The sequence below is a fragment of the Macrobrachium nipponense genome, chromosome 49, assembly GCF_015104395.2.
Source record: "Macrobrachium nipponense isolate FS-2020 chromosome 49, ASM1510439v2, whole genome shotgun sequence".
In the NCBI taxonomy this organism is placed as follows: Eukaryota; Metazoa; Arthropoda; class Malacostraca; order Decapoda; family Palaemonidae; genus Macrobrachium; species Macrobrachium nipponense.
This window is the reverse complement of record NC_087224.1, coordinates 17,721,065-17,749,026: the sequence shown is the minus strand read 5'-3', so window position 1 is coordinate 17,749,026 and position 27,962 is coordinate 17,721,065. Positions and strand designations below refer to the sequence as shown.

At 39.5% G+C, this 27,962-nt stretch overlaps 1 protein-coding gene across 1 annotated transcript; it reads right to left on the bottom strand.

Moving 5' to 3' along the window:
• Positions 1-31: 31 nt before the first annotated feature.
• On the bottom strand, positions 32-27,676 carry LOC135205357 (ubiquitin-conjugating enzyme E2 G1-like). The gene is made up of 6 exons (XM_064235847.1): positions 27,519-27,676; positions 8,570-8,672; positions 7,617-7,714; positions 5,797-5,975; positions 5,165-5,266; positions 32-2,346 (listed from the first exon to the last, which is right to left on the bottom strand). Exons 1-5 carry the CDS (start codon positions 27,562-27,564, stop codon positions 5,192-5,194), a joined length of 501 nt encoding a protein of 166 aa, XP_064091917.1. The 5' UTR covers positions 27,565-27,676; the 3' UTR covers positions 32-2,346; positions 5,165-5,191.
• Between the last annotated feature and the right edge of the window lie 286 nt (positions 27,677-27,962).

Below are 27,962 nucleotides of genomic sequence, written 5' to 3'. Positions count from 1 at the left end.
AATTTTTTTTGGGGGTGAAATGAAAATACTCTTGAAGCTGGTGTTTATTGAATATTGAGGACGACTACAAACTGTTACTTAAAACATATTGCAGGAATATGGAAAAAAAGTATAAAACAAATGTTCACAGTAGCAGTTCATAATGTCCCGTATCATATCACACTGTTTTTTCATACTGGGGCATTCATTAATTCATGGGTAAAGGGAAAAGATATAGCTTTAGCCTTTACCTTTAAGCCAATAACATGATCCTCAAAACATAGCTGACCCCCTTTGGGAGTCAAGCTATTACCACTGTCATCCATGGCCCCAACATTTGCACAATGAGACAACTTAAAACTTTGAGGTATTAAATCCTTCATGGGGGGTGGGGTACTATAGAAGTAACATGTAGTCAACTAACACAGCAGTCAAGCTAGGTGGGATGAGCTGTACTTGAGAAAAAAGAATTCAACGATCCAGAAAAAAACACTTGAATTTCCTGACTTCAGTATTTTAAGTTAAAGATGCTAAAATAAGCCATTCTGAAATCCTTCCAAAAGATGAAAGGGAGACAGAAAAAGAAAACAAAACTGCCATGTATTAAAATTCTCAAAAAATGAATACAAATCCAACTATTCCGAGGCCACTCAACAATCAAAACAGAATGTGGTGTTACAAGACCCAATATTCACATTAATTCTGAAGTGGAATTACTCTGAATGCAAAAAACGAGAGAGATCAATCATATTACGCAAGATATTTCCCTTAAGATACAGTCTATGTAGCAATAAAGTACAAGCATTCTTAATTATGAAAGTTGGTTCACATTCACAAATAAATTACCCATGGCCTAAAAATGATAACAAGGAAATTGGTAATGGCTATAGAGATGTCTTGAGCAGAAAAGACGGTAATTTGTAATTTAGGACTACACTTGCCCCTCCATGATGAAAGTGAGCAAAAACTTCACATTCTTTCCATGATCATTTTTTATCTCATAAAAAATGAATTAAAATCCCCTGTGCAACAGCACTTTATTATTTTTTTTTTTTTACTTCTTATAAAGTTTTAAGGCTCAATCATTTTAACTGGAACTCTAATTCTAAAATATCTAAAAAATATGACCTATCTAAAACTTGAATTTCAGTTTAGATGAGATCCACTTCTCTTCCTTGCAAATAAAACGATAAAAGAAATTATTAGTTAATGAGGACTACTATAGCTTGTACAAAACTTAGAGCAATTTTTAAAAAGTAATTTATTTCATAATTTGGCTGCTTAATCTATCTGTCACATTACAGGCAAGATTCAAACCTGAGGCATTTGGGATAATTTTGTTATGTCAAACACTGAATCTAGATTAACGTATCAAAACATATTAAAATAAATATTCTAAATAAAAAAAAAATTACCTCGCCATATCCACCAGTCAGAACTAAAGTGTCTTGCTCAGGACCAACTTAAAGAAAGCCAACTTTGAGAGGCCAAATAGATAATAAAATAAAATTTTAAAACACGAAGCTGCGATTGAAGCTCAATGATTTAAGATGCATAAATAATTTGCTTTGCAGAATGATGATGATAGGGTTTGATCAAGTAGTTAATACCTATAAGAGCACTGTGGATACGAGTTAAGGAAAGCCAACATTTTTCCATTTCCTTTTTGTCTTTCCTTTTTAGACGATTTTGTAAGTCTAGACGCTGACTCACCCAAGTCTGACCTGAGCAAGGCAACAAACTCCTCTGATTAAAAATCAAGTTATTCCTTAAAATGTATAAATTATATAATACAGTACAAAGAAAGCATCCGCACAGAATAAGCCACTTGGCAAAACGACGTGAGTCTGAGGCCTTGCTGTGAGACACAGTTAGGTGAAGTCAATGCCTACCATAGAGTTCTTCTGCTATTCCACTAATACTCCTTTGCTTTCACTGAGGGAGGAGGGGACAGGTTTGTTCTTGAAAAAATGATTCATGATTATTCACAATGTGTGACCCTGATCAGACATAATGCCACATGGATGCCAAATCATCCGCCTGTTTGGCTTCAACTCGCAAAGTCTATCGTCTGGTCCCAGTTTCTTCTTGCACCATGACACTTTTATATGCACACTCTTGATGTCTTTGTTTTCATCCTGTTATCTATGCAATGTTCTTTGTTTGACGTTTCCTTGTTCTAAAACCAATATGCATTCCTTCAGTTACAACAGTCAAGGTGGCCTCTCTATATCACTTTTATCACCAACATTTGCTTGTGGTAATTAAATGTCTTACATGCAAATCACAAAGTCGGTGGATACTCTCAGCAAAGGGAGACCCAAGTGATCTCTGGGAATGACCATTGCCTTCATACCTCCTGAATACCTGGAAAAAAAAATAATAATTTTCACAAACCTTACAAACAAAAACATAGTGGTACACAACAAAATACTTATCACCAGACCTTTCAAACTAAACCCTATTTAGTAATCTGCCAACATTCTGAACAAACTTACAAGTTAGCTGCTATAACTGGTTACAAAATTTAAATTAGTCACTTGATGGCACTGTAGATAGTTCTGAACTCAAATATGGGCAACCAATTAAATTTTTTCTCAAAAGAGGGGAGGGGGGTTGGAATGTGATGTCCGAATCGCTAGGTGGGGAGACCAAAGGAAACAGATCAGAAATAAGATAAAATACCAAAGCACCTGAGAGCCACAGAGGTGTTGCAAAGAATCATTAGCAATGCTTGCTGCACAAATGCTACTGCTAACAGTAACCCTGCTCACAGTAACCCTTGTGAGAGATTACAATTATCATTACTATTATTATAACTCTTGACTTCCTAAGATACTAATATACCTCCTTCATACTACCGATCGAACCCTTCCTCTGATCTAACATAGTGACATAAATTTATAGGGCTGGTTCCAAGGGTTTATTATAAATTACAACTATCAACCTGGATAAAATAAATACATTGAATCTTCTGACAATCTAATGCTAGACATTTGATGGCTGGCTACTATATAATTGAGCAAGTTGTGTTTCACTGTAAGTGTTGGTTCTGCATTCTGAATTGGACCGCATGGAGTATTCATCAAATACCTATTTGTCAGCCAAGTGTGACAAATTTGGAGACGAACTGCTTTTTGTGTCTGACCTAGTGCTACCAGCAAAATCTGAGGAATAGGTTATGGAACTATTTAAGAGGAGGAAGAATGGACTGAATGTCAATGTCAGAAAAAAAAAGTTAATGGTAAACACACAAAACTAAGAAAAATATACAATATAGAGTGGCCATATAGCTGTTATGGGAAAGGCTTGGGGTGAACTTTGTACTATTTATATGTAACAAATGGTGTCACCAGTACTGCTCAAGATTACATATTTTGGATTTAGACATTTTTCATCACTGAAATGCAATACAAGAGCAAACTATGTAGATACAAGAGAGAACCCTGTCTTAGATGAGATAAAGCATTTATTTAACTATTGGGAACACCACTGTGAAGCTTTAATAGAGTGCAATAAGCAAAAGAGAAGCTGCAGCATGGATGAAACCTTGACTACTTGTAAACCATGAAGCAAGAGGACAGATGAAGACCTAGACCTGATAATTAAAAGCATGGGACAGAGATTCATGCAGATAACTAATTTCACATATAATACAGCACATAAAAGCCAATGTAGATGTTTCTGATAACGAAGGTCTTAATTTTAGAGTAAATACGTAAATTTAATTTGTGGAGATGGAAATTAAACTAATGGAAAGTTATAATAAAATATCAACAAAGTGCTGGTTAAATTTCTTAATTAATTTAATCATATCAAATTCAGGACAGTCTGGAGAAAGAGAGAAGAGAGAGAGAGAGAGAGAGAGAGAGAGAGAGAGAGAGAGAGAGAGAGAGAGAGAGAGAGAGAGAGAGAGAGCCTCGGGTTGAAGCATGTGTTCAATGGATTTCCAAGCCCGAAAATTCAACTTCTGACTGCCTTACATGGTATATATCACAAACGTAAACCAAACAAGTTGGGCTTCCAGAGACAAACTACAAACATATCAACTTTTCATGATTCACATGAGTATCCCCCAACACTGGTTTCAAAGTAGACCATTAATGGACAGATCCCACTCATGGCGAGCATCAAGATTACGCGCCATCGATTTGAAGGAATGGGGCGGGAGAGATTTTCCATTACTTTTATATCCCACAAATTCATTAATGGCAACTTTTAGACTAGCTCAGATCAAGTGGGACCTCACTGAGAGTTAATTGTGATCTTAACTTCAAGGGGATATGTGTTTCTCTTCCTCCCAAGACGTCGTCTTATTTATTTCCTCATAAATATCCCCAGGGTTTGCTGTTAGTTTTGCAAAGAAATATTAGAAAAGACATAATCCTGCATCTTTGATCTTGGTAAATTTACGTAAATATTGTACAACAAATATTTGTTACTGATTCTAGTTCTTATCTATTTTGATATTGAATTGAATTGAATTGAATATAGGATTTAGGCATTAAGCCAAGCACTGGGGACTATTTTGATATTGTCTGAGCTGTAATTATAATTTTTGAAAAATAAAATAAATTTATTTATTAGAAAAAAACATGTATAACTTGGTAATATTTATGATTGTCTTGGAATAGAGGCTACACAAGTTGTTGTAAATAGTAGTCATTTCCAATTTCTCGTAGGTGGGGAAAATTTACCAAAAAAAATTTCTTACACCTTGTACATTTGCACATTTTCCTCATGTCATTGATGTGTTTTTTTTTTTTCTTAAATTGGCTGACCTCAAAGTTCACCTGGCCTGGGGTGCTACATACTGACTTTTTAGCCTTGCTCTTAAGGGTTAATCTACTGCAATAAAGGAAACATAGTACAGTAGTAAGATATTGTCAGCACACTATAAATCCAATTATTATTATTATTATTCACAAAATGAAACTTATTCATATGGAACAAGCCCACAGGGGCCACTGACTTGAAATTCAAGCCTCCAAAGATTATGGTGTTCGCAGGGAGGTAAAGGGAAATGCAGAAAGAAGAGACCCCACTATATAAAGGACATCTGGAACTGAGAAGTTCAACAGCGAGGCACATAAGGGCACTTGTCAGAAAGGGGAAGAGAGAAGAGCATTAGCATTCAACACACACTCTCTACTGATTTGAATAAGAAAGATTTTATTTTACTTACCGGGTTAAAGTTAAAATCCTAAGTTTCCTATTCCTCTTGACTTCTTCGAACACAACGCGCTACTTTCTTTTTAAAGACAGTATAGTCCTCACGAAAGTCTTTCTGTAAGGGATGACAAAACATATTCATGTTACAAGGAACACAGCAAGTCACTTGTGTATAAATCAACAAGCAAAGAAAGATTACCATCAAAAGTTGACCGCCCGGGGTTAAAGGGGGATAGGAATCCCCCTGGAAAGCTAAAATCCTTGAGTATATAATTGATACCACTCTAAAAATACTTATAACTGCCTTTTTGACAGTTCAAACACCAAAATCCCCATCTTAAAACCCTTATAGCTGCCTATTTTAATAGTTTTATTATGAAAAATGTATTGTTCATACAGACAAAACCTTTTGTGAAATATAGTAATTATTGAAAATTTCCCTATGAAAAATCCTGCAAATAGGCAAACTTTCTGCAAATAGTGTGGGTTATATGTTCCAGAGAAAAAACTGCAAATGGCTGAAGCTGCAAATCCAGAACCGTGAATAGGCGGGGTCAACTGTACGTGGTAGCCCCAACAAACAAAATATTAACATTCACATCAACAAATTGCTCATGTAATGTTACAAATTAAGGGATCACTTACCGCTGCATCAACATTTGCTGGACTTTCATCATTGGGATCTGCTAACATACTGATGACAGAGATTAAAATAGTCTCGACTGTGTGCACAGGAAGCCAGCGCTCAGAGGCTTTTTCATAACCCCACTTATCATCTCCAGGTTCGTGAAGAATTGAAATGCACACGTCTCCATTCTTCTCAACTGTCAAGAAAAACAAATTACTAATTTCAACAGAACGTGTACAGTATTCACTATTCTGTATTGTACGACATCCAGGAAATTTATATTTGTCTGCTGTCGTATGATGCACACTGCTTGACAAAATGTTTAAACAAATAGTACTCTGACCCTCAAAAGTAGTTGGTTCCAAAATTCTAAGCAAATTTAGATGCTATTTAACCATTCCAATCCCACATAGGACTTTAACTGTTGGTAAATTAATAGCATAACTTTTAATTTGGATTAATGAAAAAACAATTTACCACTTTCTTAAACCTAATGGAGAGGGACTGCAATCAACACGAGGTTTACAAGTGTATTCTCTTGGTTTCTACATTTAAAAAATACTAACAGGCTTTTCATATTAAGTAATGTTGTGGTATCAGTACTCAGAAATAAGCAAGGAAATCACACATTTAATATATTCTAATATGTCCTAAGAAAACAGTTCATGACAGTATTAGCTAGGCTCCTGTGGGCACTAGAAAAATCATAAGACCCAGATTTACTTGGATAGGAACTATCAGAAGGAAGGCTGAAGGTGAGAAGTAGTTTGTGGAAGACAAAGACATTTTTGAGTGGTGGAATTCCACTGAGACCCTTCACATCAGTGTAGGAGGCAATACTTGCCCTAAGACTGATTAAGAGGTTTGTGCCAGAATGTTAATTTCATCAAATGGAAGTTTGGTAGGCAAGTTCTAACTCTTCTCTATATGTTCCCAACGAACATGAGTGCAGTTTCAATGATAATTATAAAAGAACCTCAATAAGTGAAAACATCCAAATAACAGAACCTCCTTTCAGATTTTGGAGTCATTCTCAAATACTCACAATTTCTTACAGTCTTAATTTAAGGGAAAAGCTTCATATGCCTAATTAAAAAAACAAAAGAAGTGGTATTGAAAGTTATTTGTAAAACATCACTCAATAATATCTTCATTATCTGTAACAGCAAGTTACAGATCCCCATATACAATACATTTAGTTGCCGCACACAATTCAACTCTGTTTAAGAAGCACTACATATTTGTAAAGTATTTGTGTTATCCCAAATATATATATACACAAAATTCAATGAATTAAAACTAAGACACTCAAAAAGACTAGGACCAAATTGTCTTGCTGAAAGTTATGTAATGAAATGCTGCTTCCATAAACCAGAGCTCAATAGATGTACGTACTGTACTTTGCACTGTTGATGTGTGTAGAGAAATTTCCAACGTAATTTTGTGCCAATACATAATTTATTGTTTCAAAAGTGAGGAATGTTAAGGGTGCTAAAAAACCTAATTCATATTAGTACAATGCAATGTATAATATATATATATATATATATATATATATATATATATACTATAAATATATATATATTATATATATATATATATATATCTATATATATATATATATATATATATCTATATATATATATATATATATATATATATATATATATAGTCAAAGAAATTCTGCAATTTGTTCTCCTCTGCAAACCCCTTAAGTGTCTAGGGATGCTGAGAGTCTATACGGTGTACATAACTCTAACTCCATCAGAATCCGGTGTATAAATGTTAATTCCTATTGCAGCCATAGAAAACATTACATACTGTGACTAATACTTACTGTTTGGATGCCATATATCTGTGATGAACTTCATTTTAGGTGGCCGGAGGGGATACTCTCTTGGAAATATTAGATGTGCTTTAAAAAAACCTCCTTCACTGCAAAATAAAGAGAACCATTTATGAATCCCTATGACCCAGGAAGCATAAAGACACATCCCTAGATGGCCAAGAACTTCAAAATAATCTTGAAATCAAACCTGACTGTAAGGAAGGCTTATTAAACGAATATTTTTTTTCTGACCTGAAAACGGTCAAGTTTGTTTGATCTGATTAAAAGTTCACAATGCTAAACAAAAACAGTTTGCATCATATTAAAATAATAATTGACTCGTTTGATAACCTAACCCCCTACTTGAACAAGGTACTGGGATGATGACATGCAAGATGGTACAATTTCTTGATAAGACTCTTAAAGGCCAAATACTGGGACCTATGAGGTTATTCAGTGCTGAAACAGAAATTGACAGTACATACAAGTTTGAAAGGTGTAACAGGATGAAAACCTTTCAGTTGCACTATGAATTGTTAGATATTGGAAAGTAAGATGGAAGAAAGAGAATATGAAAGGAGGTACAGTAAAAAGAATGAAAGGGATTGCACCTAAGAGCTGAAAACATACTCCACAGAACCTTGAGTAATGCCTACAGTGCACCGCCTAAGGTGCAATGACAGCACTGCCTTCTATGAGGACTGTCACAGTGAGCAATAGTGAACAAAAAATAATAATGATAAATAAAAGTCTGACACAGAGCACAAAGCCTCAGTGAGCAGTGAAAAATCTTAACACAAAAACAGCACATAGATATAAATAAAAGGTACGTATAAAAAAAAACACAGTAACAGCTTAATGCTATAAACTTCTATGAAATGTGGAACCAAATTCCTTAGTATATCATACTAACATCCCTGCTCATTGGCACATGCACCTCATCAATAAGATAAATCGCTTACTATAATGTTTCAGGTGGGCCTATGATGAGAACTTCCCATTTGAAGATATCATTGTCATCAATAAGACCTGCGGAAAAACCTTCTACTGGATTCTTGTTTAACTCTGGAATAAAAGAAAAATAATTTAGCAAAGATGAATACAGTACTGTATAAAAATCACTACAATTTGTGCACAGCATTTATCACTTTTATGGAAAGAACAGGTTAAACAGTGCTGATGTACAATGCCTGGGGAAAGACAGCTATCATTCATATATACTTGCCTTACTTGTACACTACTGCTGTACAGCAATCATCACTGGACCTTTCATACAGGTCAATATAAGCAAGTTCTCTTAGCATATACAGTCAACCCTTGGATTTCATAGGCCCTGGTTTTAGTACAATTTATGTAGACTTTTTCCAACAAATTTTTGACTCTGGTTTCGTACATTTCCTTGGAATTCATACACCCAGAAAAACTCCTTCCAGAGCCCACCTCATGACTAGGCCCTGTACTGAGTGCCCAAACAAAGTATCTCATATTCTCTCGTGAACCATTCTGCTTTTGTGTTCATTGCTTTTTTGTGGTTTTTTATTTGAATGCTACTGCTAAATAAGTCATAAAAAAGCCAAAGAAAGTTCCAAGTGCCAGCCCTTCTGTAAAAAAAAAAAGCGATAAACAAAAAAGAATTTAAGAAATAACTCGTAGCAAAGTGTTGGAGGTGATGATTTGTGTAAAGGCAAGGATGTTTGTTACAGGCTGTTCTCGGTAAGAAAATGCCTAAAAGAAGTGCTGCTGTTAGCGAATTCAAGTCCATCAGAGGCTGGTTTGAAAACTTAAAACAGCAAGCAAACAGGCAAACATAATGTGCCTACTTCAGTGATTAAGGACATGTTTGCAAGTAGGATGAATTACCATCCCAACAAAGATGTTTGTAATACATGTCTCTAGCATGTTTAATGACAATGCCTTGATTCATTTTAGGCAAATTTTAAAGAGATGCCACAAAACAAATCTCTCTAGACAGACTTCTTGTGTGACAGGGGCCCAGTAGCTCTCAAGCTGGTCCTAGTGCTAGAAAAAAATGAAGGGGAGAAGTAACCCCAGTTAATGCCAATAAAAAACAATGAGAAGTAATCCCAGTTAATGCCAATTAAAAACAATGAGAAGTAACCCCAGATAGGTCCTTGATACCTGAAGTCCTTATGAAGGGGGGATTCACCTTCCAAACAAAACCTAACCCCTCCTCCTTCCTCTCCCCTACTCTCCATCTTTCATACATTAACATGCGTCCCCCATAAAGGTGAGTGATGTAAAATATTTATTTATCCACTTCATTAGTCATTTATATTTATTTCTAATTCTTTTCTGTATGTGAAACTGTTGATTCTCAATATTTTTTTGTTTTTATATATTTTTGGGTGTCTGGAATGCATTAATTGGATGGATTTACATTATTCTTTATGAGAATTAGTGTTTCAGATTTTGTACGTTTTGGACTTTGTGAGATGTTCTGGAACAGATTACGTACAAAAACTGAGGTTCCACTGTGTCAACATGCATTACATTTCTCTCCTCCCATCAGGCCTCTACAGTACTATTCAACTCTTCACCATCACAGCAGAAACTAACACTTTGGACAAGATTTCCTGTACATTCTTGTAGAATGTTACTAAGTATAGAGAAGTGAAAGGTAGCTACTATCAATTACATTAATTTGCCGATGAACATTACAATAAATTTTAGAGACTTTGGTTTAAGGTACTGAACAATTACCCCATAGAACGCTACTACTTGGAGTTTGCTTTGAATAGAAAACTAGACCCTATCCACTTCTCCTTAGCAGTCAGTATCAGCAGAAGCTAGATACAAAAGGTGAACCTTATAACAAGGAGCATAATTGTTGGTAAGTGGGTGGAATCTCCCATTCACAAGCTGTAAAGCCAGCATTTTTCCTTCAGCATTAGATACTAAATGGGGTGGTTGCAGTGGCATTATGATAAAAGACTCTGGTTTGTATACCAAGGAAAAATGTTATTTTCATGATAAAATAAATTTTTGAACATACTCACCTGGTAGTTATATATATAGCTTACGTCCCAGACGTCACGGCAGAATTCAAAACTCGCGGCAATCGCCGATTGGGTAGTCAGGTGCACCACCTGTGCGCCCTCTACCCAGGTACGTAGAACCGTTCCAACTGTTCCTCAGATCTTCCATGCCCATAGTCTCTAGAGGGGAGGAGGGTGGGAATTTAATTATATATAACTACCAGGTGAGTATGTTCAAAAATTTATTTTATCATGAAAATAACATTTTCAAACATCTAACTCACCTGATAGTTATATATATAGCTGATTAACACCTTTGGTGGAGGGTCAGAGACAGCTATCATCATTGGAATTGACGTAAGAGTTCAATAAAAAAACAAACTTACGGGTTTGTACCTGTTAAGGAAGCTGACTTCAATGATATCCTGACTCATTATGTCTGCTTTCCTTATGAGATCCAGCGATCCACCCAGGGGGCTGAAGACCTCTTGGAGACTGTCAACCGGTCAAACCTCTATGTGACTAGACTCCCTACAATACCTTTGTTCCGGGCGCTACCAAGGAACAAGTTGATCACCTGACTAAGGATCAATGATTGTGGGAGACTGCGTCCAGTCTCCACAAACAACCATAAAATTCAATAGTTCCAAGGTAAGAAAAAGGGTATTGGCTTATGGGATTTCAGGGGTAGTCCCCTGTCATACAGAGTTTGCACTTGCCCCAGATAGTGCGACGCAAACACTGATTTGTTTCTCCAAAAGGTTGCGTTCAGGATATTTTGAAGGGATCTATTCTGTTTAAAAGCTACAGAGGTTGCTCAGTGCGAACCTCATGAGTCTTCACTTTTCAGTAGCTTGAGATCCGCTGCATTAAATGCTGAATGTGTGTCCTTGATTAAATGTCTTATAAAAAAGGATAGAGCATTCTTTGACACTTGCAGAGAGGGCCTTCTGACAGAACACCAAAGCCCCTCTGAATTGCCACGTAATTACTTCGTTCTTTCCAGGTAATGCTTCAGGGCTCTTACCGGATAAAGAACTCTCTTTACTTCCTTACCTGTGAGATCCGACAGGTTTGTAATCTCGAACGATTTGGGCCAGGCTGAGAAGGGCGTTCGTTCTTTGCTAGAAATCCCAGTTGTAGAGGGCAGAATAGTATTGCCCTGTCTGAAAACCTACAGCTTTGCTGAAGGCATGGATTTCACTGACTCTTTTCGCTGTCGCTAGACTAACCAAGAAGAGAGTTTTCAAGGTGAGGTCCCCAAACGATGTTTCCTGTAAAGGCTTGAACCTATCACTCATGATAAACTTCAGGACTTCGTCCAGATTCCATGCTGGAGGTGACTGTAGTTTTGCTTTAGTAGTGTCGAAAGATCTGAGAAGGTCTTGGAGATCTTTATATTCAGACACATTTAAGTTTCTGTAATTGAAAACATCTGCGAACATGGTTATGCATCGCTTAATGGTCGAGGTTGTAACGTTACGACTTTTCTTAAAGTCTGTAGCGAAGAGTCTCTCATTCTCCTATCCTATTGCAGCGAAGATTCTTCTTGGCAATGGACAGGACATAAGATAGCGACACTCCATGGGGGTGTCCATGGTATGGATACTGGGACAATTTATTAGGATTAAGTCATGATTGTTCTGGAACAACCTACTAAGTCCACAGCGTATACCGTTAACTGACTCGGGCGCTCTGACAGCTGCCTACTGACTGCGTGGTGAGGCAAGTTGTCTAAGCTTCCGAGAAAGTCACGTGATCTTTGCCTTTTAAAGGGTTATGCCGAGAAACCATACAAATTGTCTATTTGTTTGTCACTGATGCTGGACGGAGAGGTGGTGAATCTCTTAACGAGGTGATGATTCTCTTGAGGCATGTGCCCAATAGGCGAAAGTCAATTGCCTTCTAAAGACCGAGGTCTTTAATAGTAAAATATACTCCTAGTAGTTGAATCTCAGCTAAGAAGAAACCACACTATGTTGAATTAAAGACGAAGGTGGAAAGTGAATGCAACCTACGTCTTCACAGCCAAATCGAGAGAAGGATTCTCAAGATTCTGAACCTGTGTTTACAAGACTGAAAACGCTAACAGCTATTTCATTGCTGTAAGGGGTAGTTGCAATGAAAACGAGGCGATTTCCAGTAATGAAAAAACACAGGGAAGTACTACTTCTCGTGGGTTGATCCTATGGAAGTAGAGCTGGTAGGTCGGGGAGCAGGCTGTGTCTTCCGTATATATCTGACAATTCGGGGTGAACAATGAACAATTGCACCACTCCGAATACGAGATATTTTGAAGACAAACTGAGATGTCTGAAGAAAACATTCCTCATTCTCGCAATGCGATGCAGCGGGAGACTAGTAAAGACTTCTGTTACCGTGTGGTAAATATTAATCCGAGACCTAAGCCCGATATTGTTGGACAGAGAAAAGGTTCGGTAGTCAATGATTGTAGGGGAGAGACCCCATGCATCTCTGAGAGCCATCTGGTACTGGGTTGTCTTCTGCTGTTCTGCAGTCCCCTACCCTACTCCGTGAGCTCTTGCTCCCTCGCTATCCTGAGTTGTCAGGTAATCCATTCTTTGAAGGAATGCGTTCAGCTAGAATAATCGAGCATTAAAAAATAGGTCTATTATGCTCGAGTAATTATATTTAAATGAAACGGATTTCGGTAAATACAAAAAACTGAAGTGGTGTTGTCGTGACCATACCACAATTATCTTAAAAATCGAAACTGGTAACTCCTGGGATGGAGACTGTCCCGAGTTGCAGTTCCATTAGGATATTAATCGCGCTGTCACAAACCGTAGAATTAACTACGGTAAGTGACTACTCCTCGGACAATTCAACTTCTTAACAGAATCATGTCTCGAGGGTAATATAATATATTTGTAGGTTTCTGTACAAAAATTTCCATCCTAAACTATTCCCTTTGAGGAATGAGAAAAAAGGATTGGAAATCTAAATTCTTCCTTCTCTAGTGAAGAGAGTGAAGGAGAAGTCTTCCCTTAAGGAAAAAACTCAATAGTGAAAACCAGAAAAAACCCTGAAGACGAAACTTCAAGCCAAACTGGATGTTCGCTTCTGTATTCCAGGTTTGGTCATTTACCGAGAGATATTCTTACTTCAGTAGTAGTTGTTATTGCAATCATCAGAAATTCCAGGAATCCGAGCATTCGGGGAGATTCCCGATTATCATAAAAACAATTATCTGGGATTCCCAGTATTAAGTCTTGCGTGGCCTTTTGGGCTAAGGCACAGGAGACCTTATTCAGCAACTCTTGTGCTGAAAGAGGCGTATGAAGGCAGGTCCAATGAATGGGAGTGACCTCATAAGTAATTCGATCTTTAATTAATCCACTCTTGTCTGAAGCCTCTTTTCTTCTTCTAGCCACCGGTCTTGTGTTCCGTCTACTGAAGTATCTTTCTCGAAAGGGCCGAGAAACTCGAGGTAGAGTTATTTTCTTGAGTTCCTATGCTCCAAAAATTGTTGGTAGGACTTTCCTTACTGCTTTTGTCATTAGATCTTGCGAGAAAAGCTGTGCGGAAAGGGGAGCAAACAGCAATTCCACTTTGAGGATTTTCCATTTAAGAGGTAGACGACAAAAACCTTCGTCTCTCCCCTAATACCAAATGCTAGATCTAGATTCTAATCTGGCCAGAGGAAATGAGAAAGCTGTTTTTCCCTGGTCTTTCTTAGAGTCCATCCATTCCTTCATGATTTTCAAGGCTCTTTTCGATGAGCGCGATAATACCATCTTCGTGTAGTCGGATTCTTTAGAAGCTTTCCCTGGAGTGAACTCTGAAGGTGGTGAACGAGGGGCAGCTGGAACAAAACATTCCGGAAAAAGTTCCGCGGAAACTTTTATAAGTCTTTTAAGATCTGCTGAAGGTTGTAGATCTGTTTGATTGTCTTCCTCGGAAACGTCTTGCATCGGATCAAAAGAAGAATGGGGGATGTCTTCATTCCTTTTTTCTGATTTAGACATAACTGATGTAGCAATGTCATGTTTCGTCTGTGCATCCAAAATGAATTGTTGATGTTCTGAAACTTGGAGTCGAGAATGCTGATGTTCGTCTATATGATCCGGACATTTATGAAATTTGATGTCTTGAGGATCAGTCACTTGACACCCCTAGCTTTTGAACCTACTTTCATGACGTCTGTCGTCTTGGCGTCTATCTTCTTTGATGTATTGTCGACGTAAAACCTGATGATCGACATCCTGCATTCCAATTTCTTGATGCCTGGCGTCTTGTCGTCCAGTTCCTTGACGCCTGGCGTCCTGCCTCATGACGCTTGGCGTCCTGGCTTCCAGAATCTTGACGCTTGGCGTCCTGCTTCAAGACGTTTTTCATCCTGGCGTCCTTACTCTTGACGCCTGGCGTCCTGCCTCGAGACGTTTGGCATCCTTGCGTCCAGAAACTTGACGTATGTCGTCCTGGCGTCCAGAAACTTGACGTATGTCGTCCTGGCATTCAGAATCTCGCTGTCTAGCGTCCTGGTGTCCAGGCTCTTGACCTTCCTTATCCTTTGGACGTTTATCAGTAAGAGTAGCAGGTTGATATGACTGCATAAGAGAGGAGAGCTGCTGCTTAAAATCTTGCAGTAGGGAAAACTGCGGAGCTTCTTGCTGCTGGGGACAGACTGGGGAAGCTGCAAAGTCAATCTCTCTCTCTTCATTGTGTTCGTCTAGAGATGAAAAGCCTGAAGAATGCCAATCCGAAGGAGGAGCAGGAGCATGCACTGAAGGCATCCAATCGTCCGATACTTCCTTTCCTCTTACCAATGACGACGGTCGCCTGTGCGACATCTTGCGTCTTAGCTTGGTAGAAGAGCAGGCTTCAGAGTCGAAAGAGAAGCGTTCAGGAGTTGCAGCACGCTTTTCTCGACGCCTGGCTGCTACAAAGACTACATCCTGGCAGTTCTTGACGCTTGGCATCCTGCTCTACTGGGTGTCTGTTTTTTGAAGGGGTCTTGATAAGACTGCATTAAAGAGGAGAGTTTCTGCTTCAAATCTTGAAGTAAGGAAAAACTACGGTCCAGCGATCCACCCAGGGGGCTGAAGACTGAGTTATAGACAGCTTCCTTAAAACTGCGGTCCAGCGATCCACCCAGGGGGCTGAAGACCGATTTGGAGACTGCTTCCTGCTGCTGGGGACAGCTGGGGAAGCCGAAACCTTAATGTCTCTCTCTCCATCTTGTTCAGTTAGAGACAAAACGTCCTGAAGACGAATGTCACAGCGTCGGAGGGGCTGGAGAATGAACTGAAGGCATCCAATCGTCCGATACTTTCTTTCCTTCTATCAAAGACGACGGCCGCCTGTGCGACATCTTGCGTCTTAGTTTGGTAGGAGAGCAAGCATCGGAGTCGAAAGGGGAGCGGTCAGGAGTTGCAACAAGCACCGAAAGTCTCCCTTCGTCCGATACTTCCTTATCCCCTGCCAAATGCGATGGCTGCCTATGCGACATCTTGCGTCTTATATTGGCAGGAGAGCAAGTATCCGAAAACAGAGAAAAAATCCAGAGTTGCAGCCTACATTTCTCGACGCTTGGCGTCTTGGCGTCCAGCCTATGACGCCTAGCGTCCAGCCTCGTCTGAATACTGTGTTGCAGACGACGAATAAAACACTTTAACCTCGCCTTTCCAATGGCGAGGGTGAGCATCCTGGGGATCTTCAACAGGTACGCTCGAGGGGACGGCCGCTCGGGAGCTAAAGCCTCTCGCCTCCCTTCGTCGGTCGACTTTCCTTCTCACAGGGGTTGGTGAGCTTGGAAGAGGTCTAGGACTAGGAGAACGACAGGTCCGAGCGGTCGCACCCTCCACTGCACTTACACTTGCATTGATTTTAACACTGTAACTTGTGATTTTAAGATCTCTCGCATTCGACCATGATTTCTCCCCGTTTCTACGGGGGCCTTTACTAAGGGCTTGAATGGTCGTTATCATGTCCTCTAAAGTTGGACAAACACCTGTATCAGTAGGGGGAATAGGAACTATTACTACAGAAGCAGGATCAACATGATCACTTGAATATTTATAGGAGAGCGAGACCTACTACTCTTCGCTCTCGTGATCTTATTATTATTTTCAAGCTTTCGCACACAACAATAATATCCAGTCATGTTCAGGTTAAAGAAAAAAATTTTTCCTCATATCATCCAACTCACCACTCTTGCCTCTTATGACTATTCTTGTATGATATATATAGAATAAGGATCTATTGAGGTTTAGCAAGCCGAGAATTATATCCTCTCACCCACATTCTTCCTCTCGAAGCAGAGTCAGATATTGTTTGGAAAATGCAAAAGAGAGATCAAGAATAAGCAAGAGTCAAAGCAATAATATTCTGAATCAAACATTCTTATCATCATCATTATTAAGATGATCCACATGTACCCAACAACAAGCGAAAGCCAAAGCCAAAGTGTACTTCCCCAAATAACTGTGAAGAAAACACGGGCCAAGCGAGTGAAATTCCAACGATGTCACCGTAGCGGCGGCAGGGAAGATCTGAGGAACAGTTGGAACGGTTCTACGTACCTGGGTAGAGGGCGCACAGGTGGTGCACCTGACTACCCAATCGGCGATTGCCACGAGTTTTGAATTCTGCCGTGACGTCAGGGACGTAAGCTATATATATAACTACCAGGTGAGTTAGATGTTTGAAAATACAACTTACTTTAGAAATTTATTTGTTCCTAAATAAATACAAACCATCAGCTTTCATGTGAAATCTACCTCCTTCAGTGGGAAGTTGTCTCTCAACTAACAGGCAAGTTGAACCTCCACCAAAAAATGTCATAATGCCAGGCACATTAGTGAGTAGGAAAGGAATTACTTCTCTAACCTCCCAACCAGTCTAGCATGTCAAAGGCAGTGGGACAGCACCCTCAGCCCCAGTGAGATATACCTGATCACACTGAAAGATGTACATATACTCCTCTGAGAACCGAGTAAGACCCTATGAGGGCTGATGAGTTATTAGGTAACTAAGGGTAAATATGACTGAATGGTCAGATTATAGCTTTACTGATGCTGCTGCAGCCTTCTTGAGCGGAGGATGCTTTTCTGTCCAAAAGAAGCCTGAGTGACTAAACATTCTGAGTAGCCGTAAGTCTTGGGGAGGTGTCTGGGAACCTGTGGGCATTGTCTTTTGGGCAAAATTATGTATAGGTGGTCTGACATTTCAGACACCTACCCTCATTACCCCTGCTACCAAAAAGTTACTCCAAATTCCCAAGGATATTCCACAATCACTGGCTTCTAGAGCTTTTGCCTAACCTGTACAACAGTCTACTCTGCCACAAGCTCATTTGATCACAGCACCAAACCAAAAATAAAGTGCGTCCCTGGATACCACCTACTTGCATTTGCTGGTACTTCCTCTTCTTCAAGGCTGAAACTTTGGGAGAAGAAGACTGAACAGGGGACCTCCTTGTAGTCTCTCCAGATACACGAAACACCAGCCTTGGAACCTCAGTAAGCACTAGTTGTAGTGGCAACAGGAATGGATAAGATGCTTTCAAGACTCGCCCTTTTCTCTCACCTTGTGCCTGAATAGGGATGGTGAGGGTCTCTCTGGCACAGATTCTGGATGTACCAGCCTCCATAGAGGCTCATGAACTTTGAGGAGAAATGACAAGAGAGCCAATTGCTTCCTCTGTGGAGGGAGGCAGTTCCTTAAAAGACCCATGGCAAGACTTCTCAGGAGGAGGATTGACAACCTTCTTCAACCAAGAAGCCTTTGAAGAAGAAGGGAAGGCGGCAACAGACGATGATGACAAAGAGACAATAATGAAACCTTATGAGAGCTCTCCTTTGTCAGCTTCTTCAGGATGGTGGTTCAAATCCCTCATTGAAGGGTCAGCAGGCATCACAAGAGCAATCAGGCCCGCTGGGGCAGTAAGAGCAGCAGGAGCAGACCCAGTGCCAGGAGCACTTAGAGGAGGTGACATGTCAGTAGCAGCCATTACCACTAAGGCAGAGGGCTTCATTGAAGTGGTAAGATCACAGAGTGGTAAGATCAGAGAAGGAAAGGCCTCAGTAAAGCCAGGAGGCAGTGCCAAAAGATGGGCAGATGTGCCCATCACACCAAGCAAGTCACATTTGTGGGGTGATGGGCAAAAGTAGGCACACTAGAAAATCTATGCATGGTTACAGAGGTAGTGGTTGAAGTAGTTGCCATGTGCATCACAGGTGGTGGTCTCATGAAGTGACATAAGACCATGAACTGAGGGAGCGCCAGTGAGACCTAAGGAGAGCCAGACTTGCTGAAGGTCTCTAGTTTGTTAGTCCACCATACCTGGAGAAGAAACAATTGTATTAGTGGGAGGGGGGGGGTTGTCTATTTAGCTCTGAGGGAGACATTTCTCCCTCAGAGCAAGAGAAGGCACCCAGAGAGAGGTCGTCCTGGCTGCCACCCCATCACCCTGCTCTTCTTCGTCTGACAAATCAGACAAAGGCAAAGGAGAGTTTTCTCGCAAAAGGAGAATCAGCAAGAAGGGGAAGCTTGCTGGAAGAGAGAAACAAGGAAGAAGGGTCGGCAACCAAGGGCATAGTCAGGGGTGTGTTAACCCTCAGCCCTATGACAGTGCCTTGAAAGCCTTCCTCCAGTACCATTTCCTCCCTTCAAACTTCACCCACTGCTCAGGCGACCAGACACAACAGTTGGCACAAGTAGAATTTCTATCACACTCATGCCCATGTCAATGGGGGCAAAGGGCGTGAGGATCCATATCAACAAAAGACCGGAAATTGCTGCACTTTTTCCCGTCAACTCCTGGGCAAAAATGTCGGGAGAAGGCAGTCTTATCTGATGCGTGGGTTTGCATTATTCAATAATATCACAACCACACATACAAGAAGCAAACAGAAAGATCACACTGGGATGGGATATACATCTCAATGACAGTGTCCGGTAGGGACATGACTCCCGACAACTAGACAGGTACTTAATTGCCTAATCACCTTGTTTCTAAGTTTATCGCCCATTTCCAGGTTTTGTCTCAAGTAATTCCTAATGTAAAGGACCGTCAGCTTACATATTGTTTAGAAACAAACAGGTTTTCATATCCATTTCATGGGGGAGCCAGCCACCATTATTCCGCCACTGCACATCAGTGCACCTTCATTCTCAGAAACAGAATGATCATGAAGAGACCATTTATCTAAAGCTGAAAAACTGACAGTCGAATGTTCAGCAGGCAGTATGTGGTCCAACTATGGGTGCCACTTGGACACTGAATGCTCCGACACTGTGCTCAGATCACTTTGTACGCTCAGACACTGGGCACTCTGGGTGCTCAAGACACGGGCGCTCTGGACGCTCGGAAACTAAACATCGTAGGCGCTTGGAGTCCCGACACTACTTGGAGCTAAGATAAGGAGAGCGCTTTGGTGCCAAATACTGGTGCTCAACAACTGGAAGACCTGCCTCTTCACCAAACTGGGATCCCTGTTCACACTAGGATTCGTATCACTGGCAGACAAAGAATCCTCATCCTTAAGAACACCTTTCCAAAGGCTGTCCGTCGAGAACTGCAGACAGCAGGCGACTCAGAGGGAGCAAAATCCCTACGGACCCCCATGGACCGACAGTAAGCCTCCATCCAGGTTTAGGAGAGTCTGACAGGGACTGGGTTTAGAAAATCCTATGGGGCCAGATAGTCCCTCAATTCATTATACATCCAGTATGATGTCTTTCCAGTGGCTGTCTGTCGACACCTGGGACCGGCAACAGCTCAACGAGGGGGCAACTACCCATGTGTAACCACCCAAATTTCCCTTGGACTTCCAGTATGCCTCCTCCCAGGTGTAAGGGAGTTTGACACAGCATCAGGAGCATCAGGGGATGAGTAGTCACCATCTCCGCTGCACTTCACTTTTACTATTACAAAGTTAACATCTGTCAACCAAGACACATGACTGGCAAAGGTATGGAAAGGAAGCAAGGGAACCAGATGCAGGAGCAAGTGGCAAAGGCTTGTAAAAGAGAACTGGCACCAGTGTATTCACCCCTGGTGATGAGCACATGAGTGGGTGCAGGTGATGCTGGAGACCAAGGTCTTCTAAGGCAGCAAGCTAATACTCGACTAATGCTACTTATTGCTTTAGCACTTCTCAGTTCTTCAGCAAAGGAAGGTGTGAATATTGTAAAAAAAATTATTTAGCAGAGGCTTGCAAGAAACATGTCTGGTAAATAAATCATAATTGCAAAAGTTACAGATCTAATGAAATGACAAAATACCCAAGAATTATTTCCAATGCAATTATCGGTGACTTGCACAAAGCCGAAGGCCTATAAACAAATCATAAAATGCTGAAGTTACATGTCGCAGCATCAGTAAAAATTGGTAAACCATTCTCGGCGTCTCGCCAGAAGCCTATGGTCGGAAATCAATTCATGAATTGGAAAAGTTAATGCCTAATGAGAAGGGGGTAACATACACAATTACTTTATGATGGAATGCCGTAACGTTCGTGAATTACTTTTAAGCAAAAAAGCCTAACACAGACCAATTAATTTTATAATTGAGTTTATAGCCAGAAAACAATTCAAAAATTGACAAAGTTATGGACTAATGAAAGGGCGTAACATACAACAATTTACTTCTATAATGTAAAGTCGTTCTGAGAATTACTTTCAAGTCAAAACTATTATCAGCGCCACCACTGACCTAATTGGTAAAACAACCAGCAGCTCGTTGACGACTTTGAATCTACCGTATGTAAAAAAAAAAAAAAAAAAAAAAAAAAAAAAAAAAAAACCAAAAAAAAAAAAAAAAAAAAAAAAAAAAAAACTCATCCTGAGAGATTTCAGCTAAAGGCTACAATATACACATTCTGATGGCTGACTTAAAGAAGCCTCCATTGGAATCTGGTAAAATAATGAATAAAGCTACCGCCAGACCCAGTGTTGTCACCGCAGATGGCAGGAAACAAATGAACATTGTCTGCAAGGTCATTCCAATAGTATTCTGTTAGTAAGACAGGCTGTCACCTACAAAAACTATAATAAGCGCTACAGGCGAAATTTTGAATCTAAGCTGCTGTTCTTGTAAATACTACATAGAAACTATTAGCAATGTAATTGGTAAAGTACATACTTATATAAATTCCTCTCTTTACAAACATCTGCGCATGTTCTTGATATGGGATGGGAGGAAGCAAGCAACAGAGGTCTAGTGTAAATTGTTACTGTCTGGCAAATGCCATTGCGTACTGTAATATAATGTCCATTCAAAGTCAAAGCTTAGGGACTGTTATAGGTTAACCAAGCATATCCAAGACATGAAACAAAAATGTATAAAAATCACATTATTACTGTAATAAGTTAGACTAGGCCAGTGGTTCTAAACCCAGGAGGAATTTATTTATTTATTTATTTTTTTTTTTGTAGGGGGGAATAGGGGATCATGACCACAGATTGGCACACTCAAACTGAGTCTAGGATCACACAAACCCTAGTGCACATCGGTTGGCATTACTAAGACGTCACACTGGGCTCTCTCTCCACGAACTTGTGTGTTTGTGTTAGCATTTTGTTGCATATTATTTGGAATGCACCTTTTCATGATGACAATTTTGGAAAGGGGGTGGGGGGAGGGGAATGACATTTTGACATATGGTGAAAGGGTGCATGGGCCAAAAAAAGGTCCAGAACCAATGGACTAGGTTATACATTTGTTTGTTTGTATGGTGTTTTTATGTTGCATGGAACCAGTGGTTATTCAGCAACGGGACCAACGGCTTTATGTGACTTCCGAACCACGTCAAGAGTGAACTTCTATCACCAGAAATACACATCTCTCACTCCTCAATGGAATGGCCGAGAATCGAACCTGCGAGCACCGAGGTGAGAAGCAAACACCAAACCAACCACGCCACTGAGGTGCTTAGGTTATGCTTTTAAAATTACCAAAAGCATTAAGGCTACTGCCTCAACTACCAGAAGTCTAGCTAAAGACTACTATGAGATTCAGGGTCTCTGTAACACAGTTTTTTGGACTATGCTCCTTGTCAAAGCATCAGATGTAGCTGAAAGTTGGCATATGTATATTTTACAACCACACACAAATTTTGTCAGCATTATCAATAACCTAAACTCGATAGTTTTAATTTTTAGAGTAAAAATGATCTAGCCGACGCCATGGCCAATGATTACGAGCCAAGAGTCGAAAAACATTCATTACGTAAGCAAGGTAAACAAACACCCTTTGACTCTGAAACCCAAAGACTTTATGAATGGCGGAACGATACATAGATGTGGGTGGGGTATCAGTGCTAGCGTAGTAATACTACTGTAGCAGTAGTGTCGCAACAGTATAGCAGTAATATACATGAATTAAACGTTTAGGCCAACTACTGGGATCCTTGAGGATCATTTAACACTTCTTACAACTACTCGAGAAATTAGTTTTTATAGCCAGAAGTTAAATTTTCTAATCCAACAATGCCCATGGTAGCCTTCAGTGTTATCCTGAATTATAACGAGGCGAAAGTGGGTGGAGCCTCATGAAGTCACCATTCTGACGATAATTACGTATTGGTGAAGGTTTAAAGCCAATATACGGTACCGGCTATTTTTTTTTCAGTAAATAGGTAGATAGCCAATAAATAAAAATTGCTTGACATTGGATATAGCAGTTATCAAAATCAAGCTTGTCTACATGTTTTTGATAATTACCAACTATTCCCTACATCTTGTCAATCTGATTGTGACCTATAAAGTAGACTGTAATTTCTTTGGAAACTTATTTTGGGAGTTAGACTAATAATCGAAGTGTTTTTGTATTTATTAAAATATTTTGTTGGTTTGTTCATTATGACAATTATCAGTGGAGAGGTTCCAGAGTTCATAAAGGTGTACTGCTTTGCTTGTATTTAAATTTGTATGTCATTGTTGCCAGAGGTTTAGCCTTCGTTACGTATAGCCAATCATCCATCGAGAAAGGGAAGAAATGCCGTCATAAGTTACGTAACAAGTGCGTTTGAAACCTTTTCTCTAAGTTGGCCCGTCTTCAAAAAAAGGTCACTTTTACATTATAAGTACCAAATTTATTCAACCTACGTAGTGCAGAATACACTCAAAATTTATGTGTTGATATAATATGTATTCTGAATAAGCGTTATATTTATGAAATGCATAGATAAAAAGTTATTGCGAAAAAACCGTGTTACAGAGGCCCTGAATCTCATATTAAGTCATGCCTTCCTTCCTTGCTTGTTTGTTAAGTTAGTCTGCTTTGCCTAGACGGAACTTGCTCTACCATCACTCAGTGGCACATGCAGCCTAGCCTGAACCAAGTCAAAATAGAATATAGAAGTTGCAACACTGAGACCTTTGTGGTCATTCAGTCCTGAAATGTAATCTCACAGTAAAAAGCCAGTACTAAATGCAAAGTAAAGGGATGCACTTAGGTAATGTCTATACAATGCAATACAGGTGAAATAATTTGAGAAATTTAGAGCTAATGGGATATACACTTCTTTTGTTTATATTTTTTCTTTCATTTTCAAGGGGTTGGTATTAAACAAGATGCAGAGATTAATGTAGAAAAATTAAAGAAAGACAGAAAATATCTCAATAGTCTCACCTGTACTTCATTACATACACCCTTTTCAATATTTAGTTGCAAAATTACATTCATAAACAACACCTTTGCGCAGCCCTCTCCTTTAAAATCATAAAAGTTTGAAAGGCTAATGTAAAGAAGACCTTGCAGATGTGCTATGAATCAAACGTTAGGAGAAGGCTGAATAAAGACAGGAGAATACGAACGGGGAACAGTAAAAGGAACAAAAGGGGTTGTGGCTATGGGGCCGGGAGAACGCTGCAAAGAACCTTCGGTGATGCCTGCAGCGCAAGGAATGGTAATTCTATGCCACAGCTCCACACAAACTATTACCTTGGAAATTGATTTTTCCTATACTTTGTGTTGCTGGTGTAGGATTTGGTCAAGGTCTAGAGATTATAGGGCGGTATTCTGGGGTAGAGGATTAAGCGGCTAGGTGCATGACATCAAAATAACCACAGACAGGCTACTTAACCTTTAGGAAAACTGCCTTTACTTTTTCTTTTTTTTTAATAATCTAAGCTATTTGATAATTAAAGTAATAGTCAGATGAAGGGTCTTCATTCTACTATGTTAAAAGGAATAATCATAAGAGATCAATAGAACATTTTTGCCAAATGACATTCAAATTATAAAAACCTACCTTACTTTCTTCTTTATTTTTTCTATTATTAAATATATATTATTTGTTTAAGGAACATAAGAGTAGGAGTCAGAAAAAAAGCTATATTTTTATATGCTAAATAATCAGGAGGGAGTTCTAAAGAACATTCTAAACAATAATATAAATATATCTCTAGAATTATACACACTTAACATATCTCCATAAAATAACATTTTGCACATATTTTAAGATCATATTATCAGTTATGTCACTAACTTTTTATTCTTATTCACCACTTTTCTGAAACTAATATGTCTATTCAAATCTCAGATTCTAGAAAATGTACAGCAACAAACAAAATATTTTATGACTTCTGAAGTTACTTGGATGTGATTGCTAATTATCTGCTAATTTAATGATCGCTTCTTTTACTGCTGTTAAACATTTCCCCCCCCATGATGAGAATCAACATCTTTTAAAGATTGTGGCACCAATCTATGTGTCCTCTCCCTTTACTACTTTTGCTGGTAAATGTTCAGTTGTAAACTTGTGAGCAATGAAACCCCCCAACATATCACAAACCTTCTTCTTCTATGGCATCTTCCCATGTTTGTTCCTCAACTTCTTGGTCTTTGAAGTCATCACTTTGATCATCCTTATCAAATTCTGATAAGCAAAATAAAATTGCTGATAAACTGAGCTCTTTCTAGAATTTTCTTCGTCTTCAAACAATGCATCTTGCCGGATGTCATATTTTCACTGCTGCAGTTTTCAGCATTGCTCTTTGATCTTACGAGTGGGCTGTCTTTCCCTGAAAGGTGGGCTTTGAGACGATATTTAAATGCAACTGGTGATGGGTGCTGATCGTACGCTCCCAATTGTCTTATGCAACCAAAAAAGGGTTCCAACCCAACCTGGTTTAGTTTGCAATTTAGAATATACGTCATGCCAAGTTTTTATTCTACCGTTTTCAGCAAAAACAAAGGATGGAGCATTTCACTTTTCATCACTTTAATTTCTCTAGTGGTTTTACTCCTGTCTTGCAAGATTTTGTCTTGTGTTTACAGGTTTAGTCTCATAAGCATTCCTTGAAGATTTTCTAACTATTAGCAGTTGAGAATTAAACAAATCAAACCATCTATCAACAAGCCAAATGAAATAGCATGTAATATTCCAGTCCTTATCTTTAAATTTCCATGGTTGCCACAGTGATCCATAGATTTATAGGTACATTTGGACAACAGTTGCACGGCAAGCTTAGTTCTCATTCGTTGCATACCTATAACAACATTCATGGGTAGATCTAGGGTACTATTCCACGGCGACCTAGACTCCGGCAGTTGCGATTTTATATGCAGTTTTACCCCCTGAACAAGAATTTTAATAAATATTTATTTGGACAACTGTAATTAACCACCCAGGGGTCAGTACTAAACACGGTGAAATACATTGGAAGCCCCAATCCCTGGTGGATGTCGTATCCGTGGTTACGTTCCTTGCAGTCCGTGCGAAACTATTTTGTAGAATTACCCTAACCTAACCTACCCTAGAAGGGCCCCATGGAAAGAAACTCCACTTTTTCACCAAAAGCTACCCTTAACAATGCCCACGCACGATAGTGCTAGTATCCCAGGATGGGATACACATTCCGAGGTTAATTCCAAGTTAATTACAGTTGACCAACAAAAAATATGTAATGGTAATTCTTAATAAGCAACCCAAATTCTATTGAAAACTTCAATTTCCGGTAATAATACAGAATACCTAGTTCCGCACGGACTGCAAGGAACGTAACCGCAGATACGACATCCACTAGGGATTAGGGCTTCCAATGTATTTCGCCGTGTTTAGTACTGGCCCCTGGGGGTTAATTACAGTCGTCCAAATAAATATTACTTAAAATTCTTGTTGAGGATGTAAACCTGCATAGAAAAACCGCAACCGCCATAGTCTAGGCTGCTGCGGAATGGTGCCCTGGATCTACCCAATTTCCAAAGAAATGGCTAGGTACCAAAGTAGTATAATTACTTAGATCTACCATTATTACCTATTTATTAGAACCTTTTGAAGAGATCTTCTGCAGCTTAAAACACATGATAAAAGGTTCCCCCTAATGAGGGACAAAGGTTAAAGGGGGGGCCCCCCTCCAACCACCACCCCAGGACAGTTCCCTACGTAACCCACACCCTTTAGCCAGTGACCCACAAGGACCCAAGACGGGAAATTCCAAAGACCTTCCAATCTATACTTGGTATACAACGAACTTTCCCCGTCTCCGCTTCTTCCCGACTAAAAAACTATATCACAGGTAAAACATGGGGGCAAGAAACCCGAGGATAAAGAGGGGAACGAAAGAAAGGGAACGGATAATCAAGAGAAAAACCTGACATGACCCTGACCACATAAAGAAAAACGAGGCTAAGGCATTCGAAGACTACAAAGGGCATGATCGAACCTAATTGCTCAGAGGCCTTCGTAATTAAAAGTGCACCCCAGAAGCTGTCCAATGGGTGGATATGTTGTGGATAAGTAGAGTAAATGAAGCCCCATGCTTTGTTTCTTTACCTTAGTGCCTCTCTCTCACACACACACTCTCTCTCTCTCTCTCACGCAACCATCCATCGTCTGTCTCTCTGCCTTGAAGGACATAGCCTGGTGCAAATATCGGCCTCAGGAGGCCTTATCTCTCCCCAAAGCCCTATTTTTCGGGGACAACAAGACGGGTACATTACCTGCTAGCTGTTTCCGAAGTAACAAAGCGCTCTGTGGTTCTCCCATTTTGGAAATTTATCAAAAATACCCGGAGCAAATATCGGCGGTGTGCGTAATTTCACTGTAGTTGGCAGCACACACAGCGCATGCGCAACTCGCACTCGCTAAAACAATACACAAAAATATGAATACAATGGAATACATGAAATGTGCTTTTCGTTGTAGCGTTTTCGGGGGTCTTACGAAAAAGAAAGGACTTTGCAAATTGATCTGCAATATGGAAAGCCAAAATATGCAAGATTGAGGCTTGAGAAACAGGTATTCCGTATCGAATACGATTTCCAAAAGATGTTACTGGAAATCGACAGTCATGCTATATAATAATCAACTCGTTCTTTTATTTACATATTATTTCAGCGTGATTATTCTACACATGGTATTTCTGAGAACTTTTTATACAGTTT

Coding starts and splice junctions, on each gene's coding strand:
- LOC135205357 (XM_064235847.1), bottom strand. CDS start 27,564: ATGGGAGAACCACAGAGCGCTTTGTTACTTCGGAAACAGCTAGCAG. Junction 8,673..27,518: donor ACTTCGGAAACAGCTAGCAG/GTAATGTACCCG, acceptor CTTTTATTCCAG/AGTTAAACAAGAATCCAGTA. Junction 5,976..7,616: donor AGATATATGGCATCCAAACA/GTAAGTATTAGT, acceptor TTTTCTTGACAG/TTGAGAAGAATGGAGACGTG.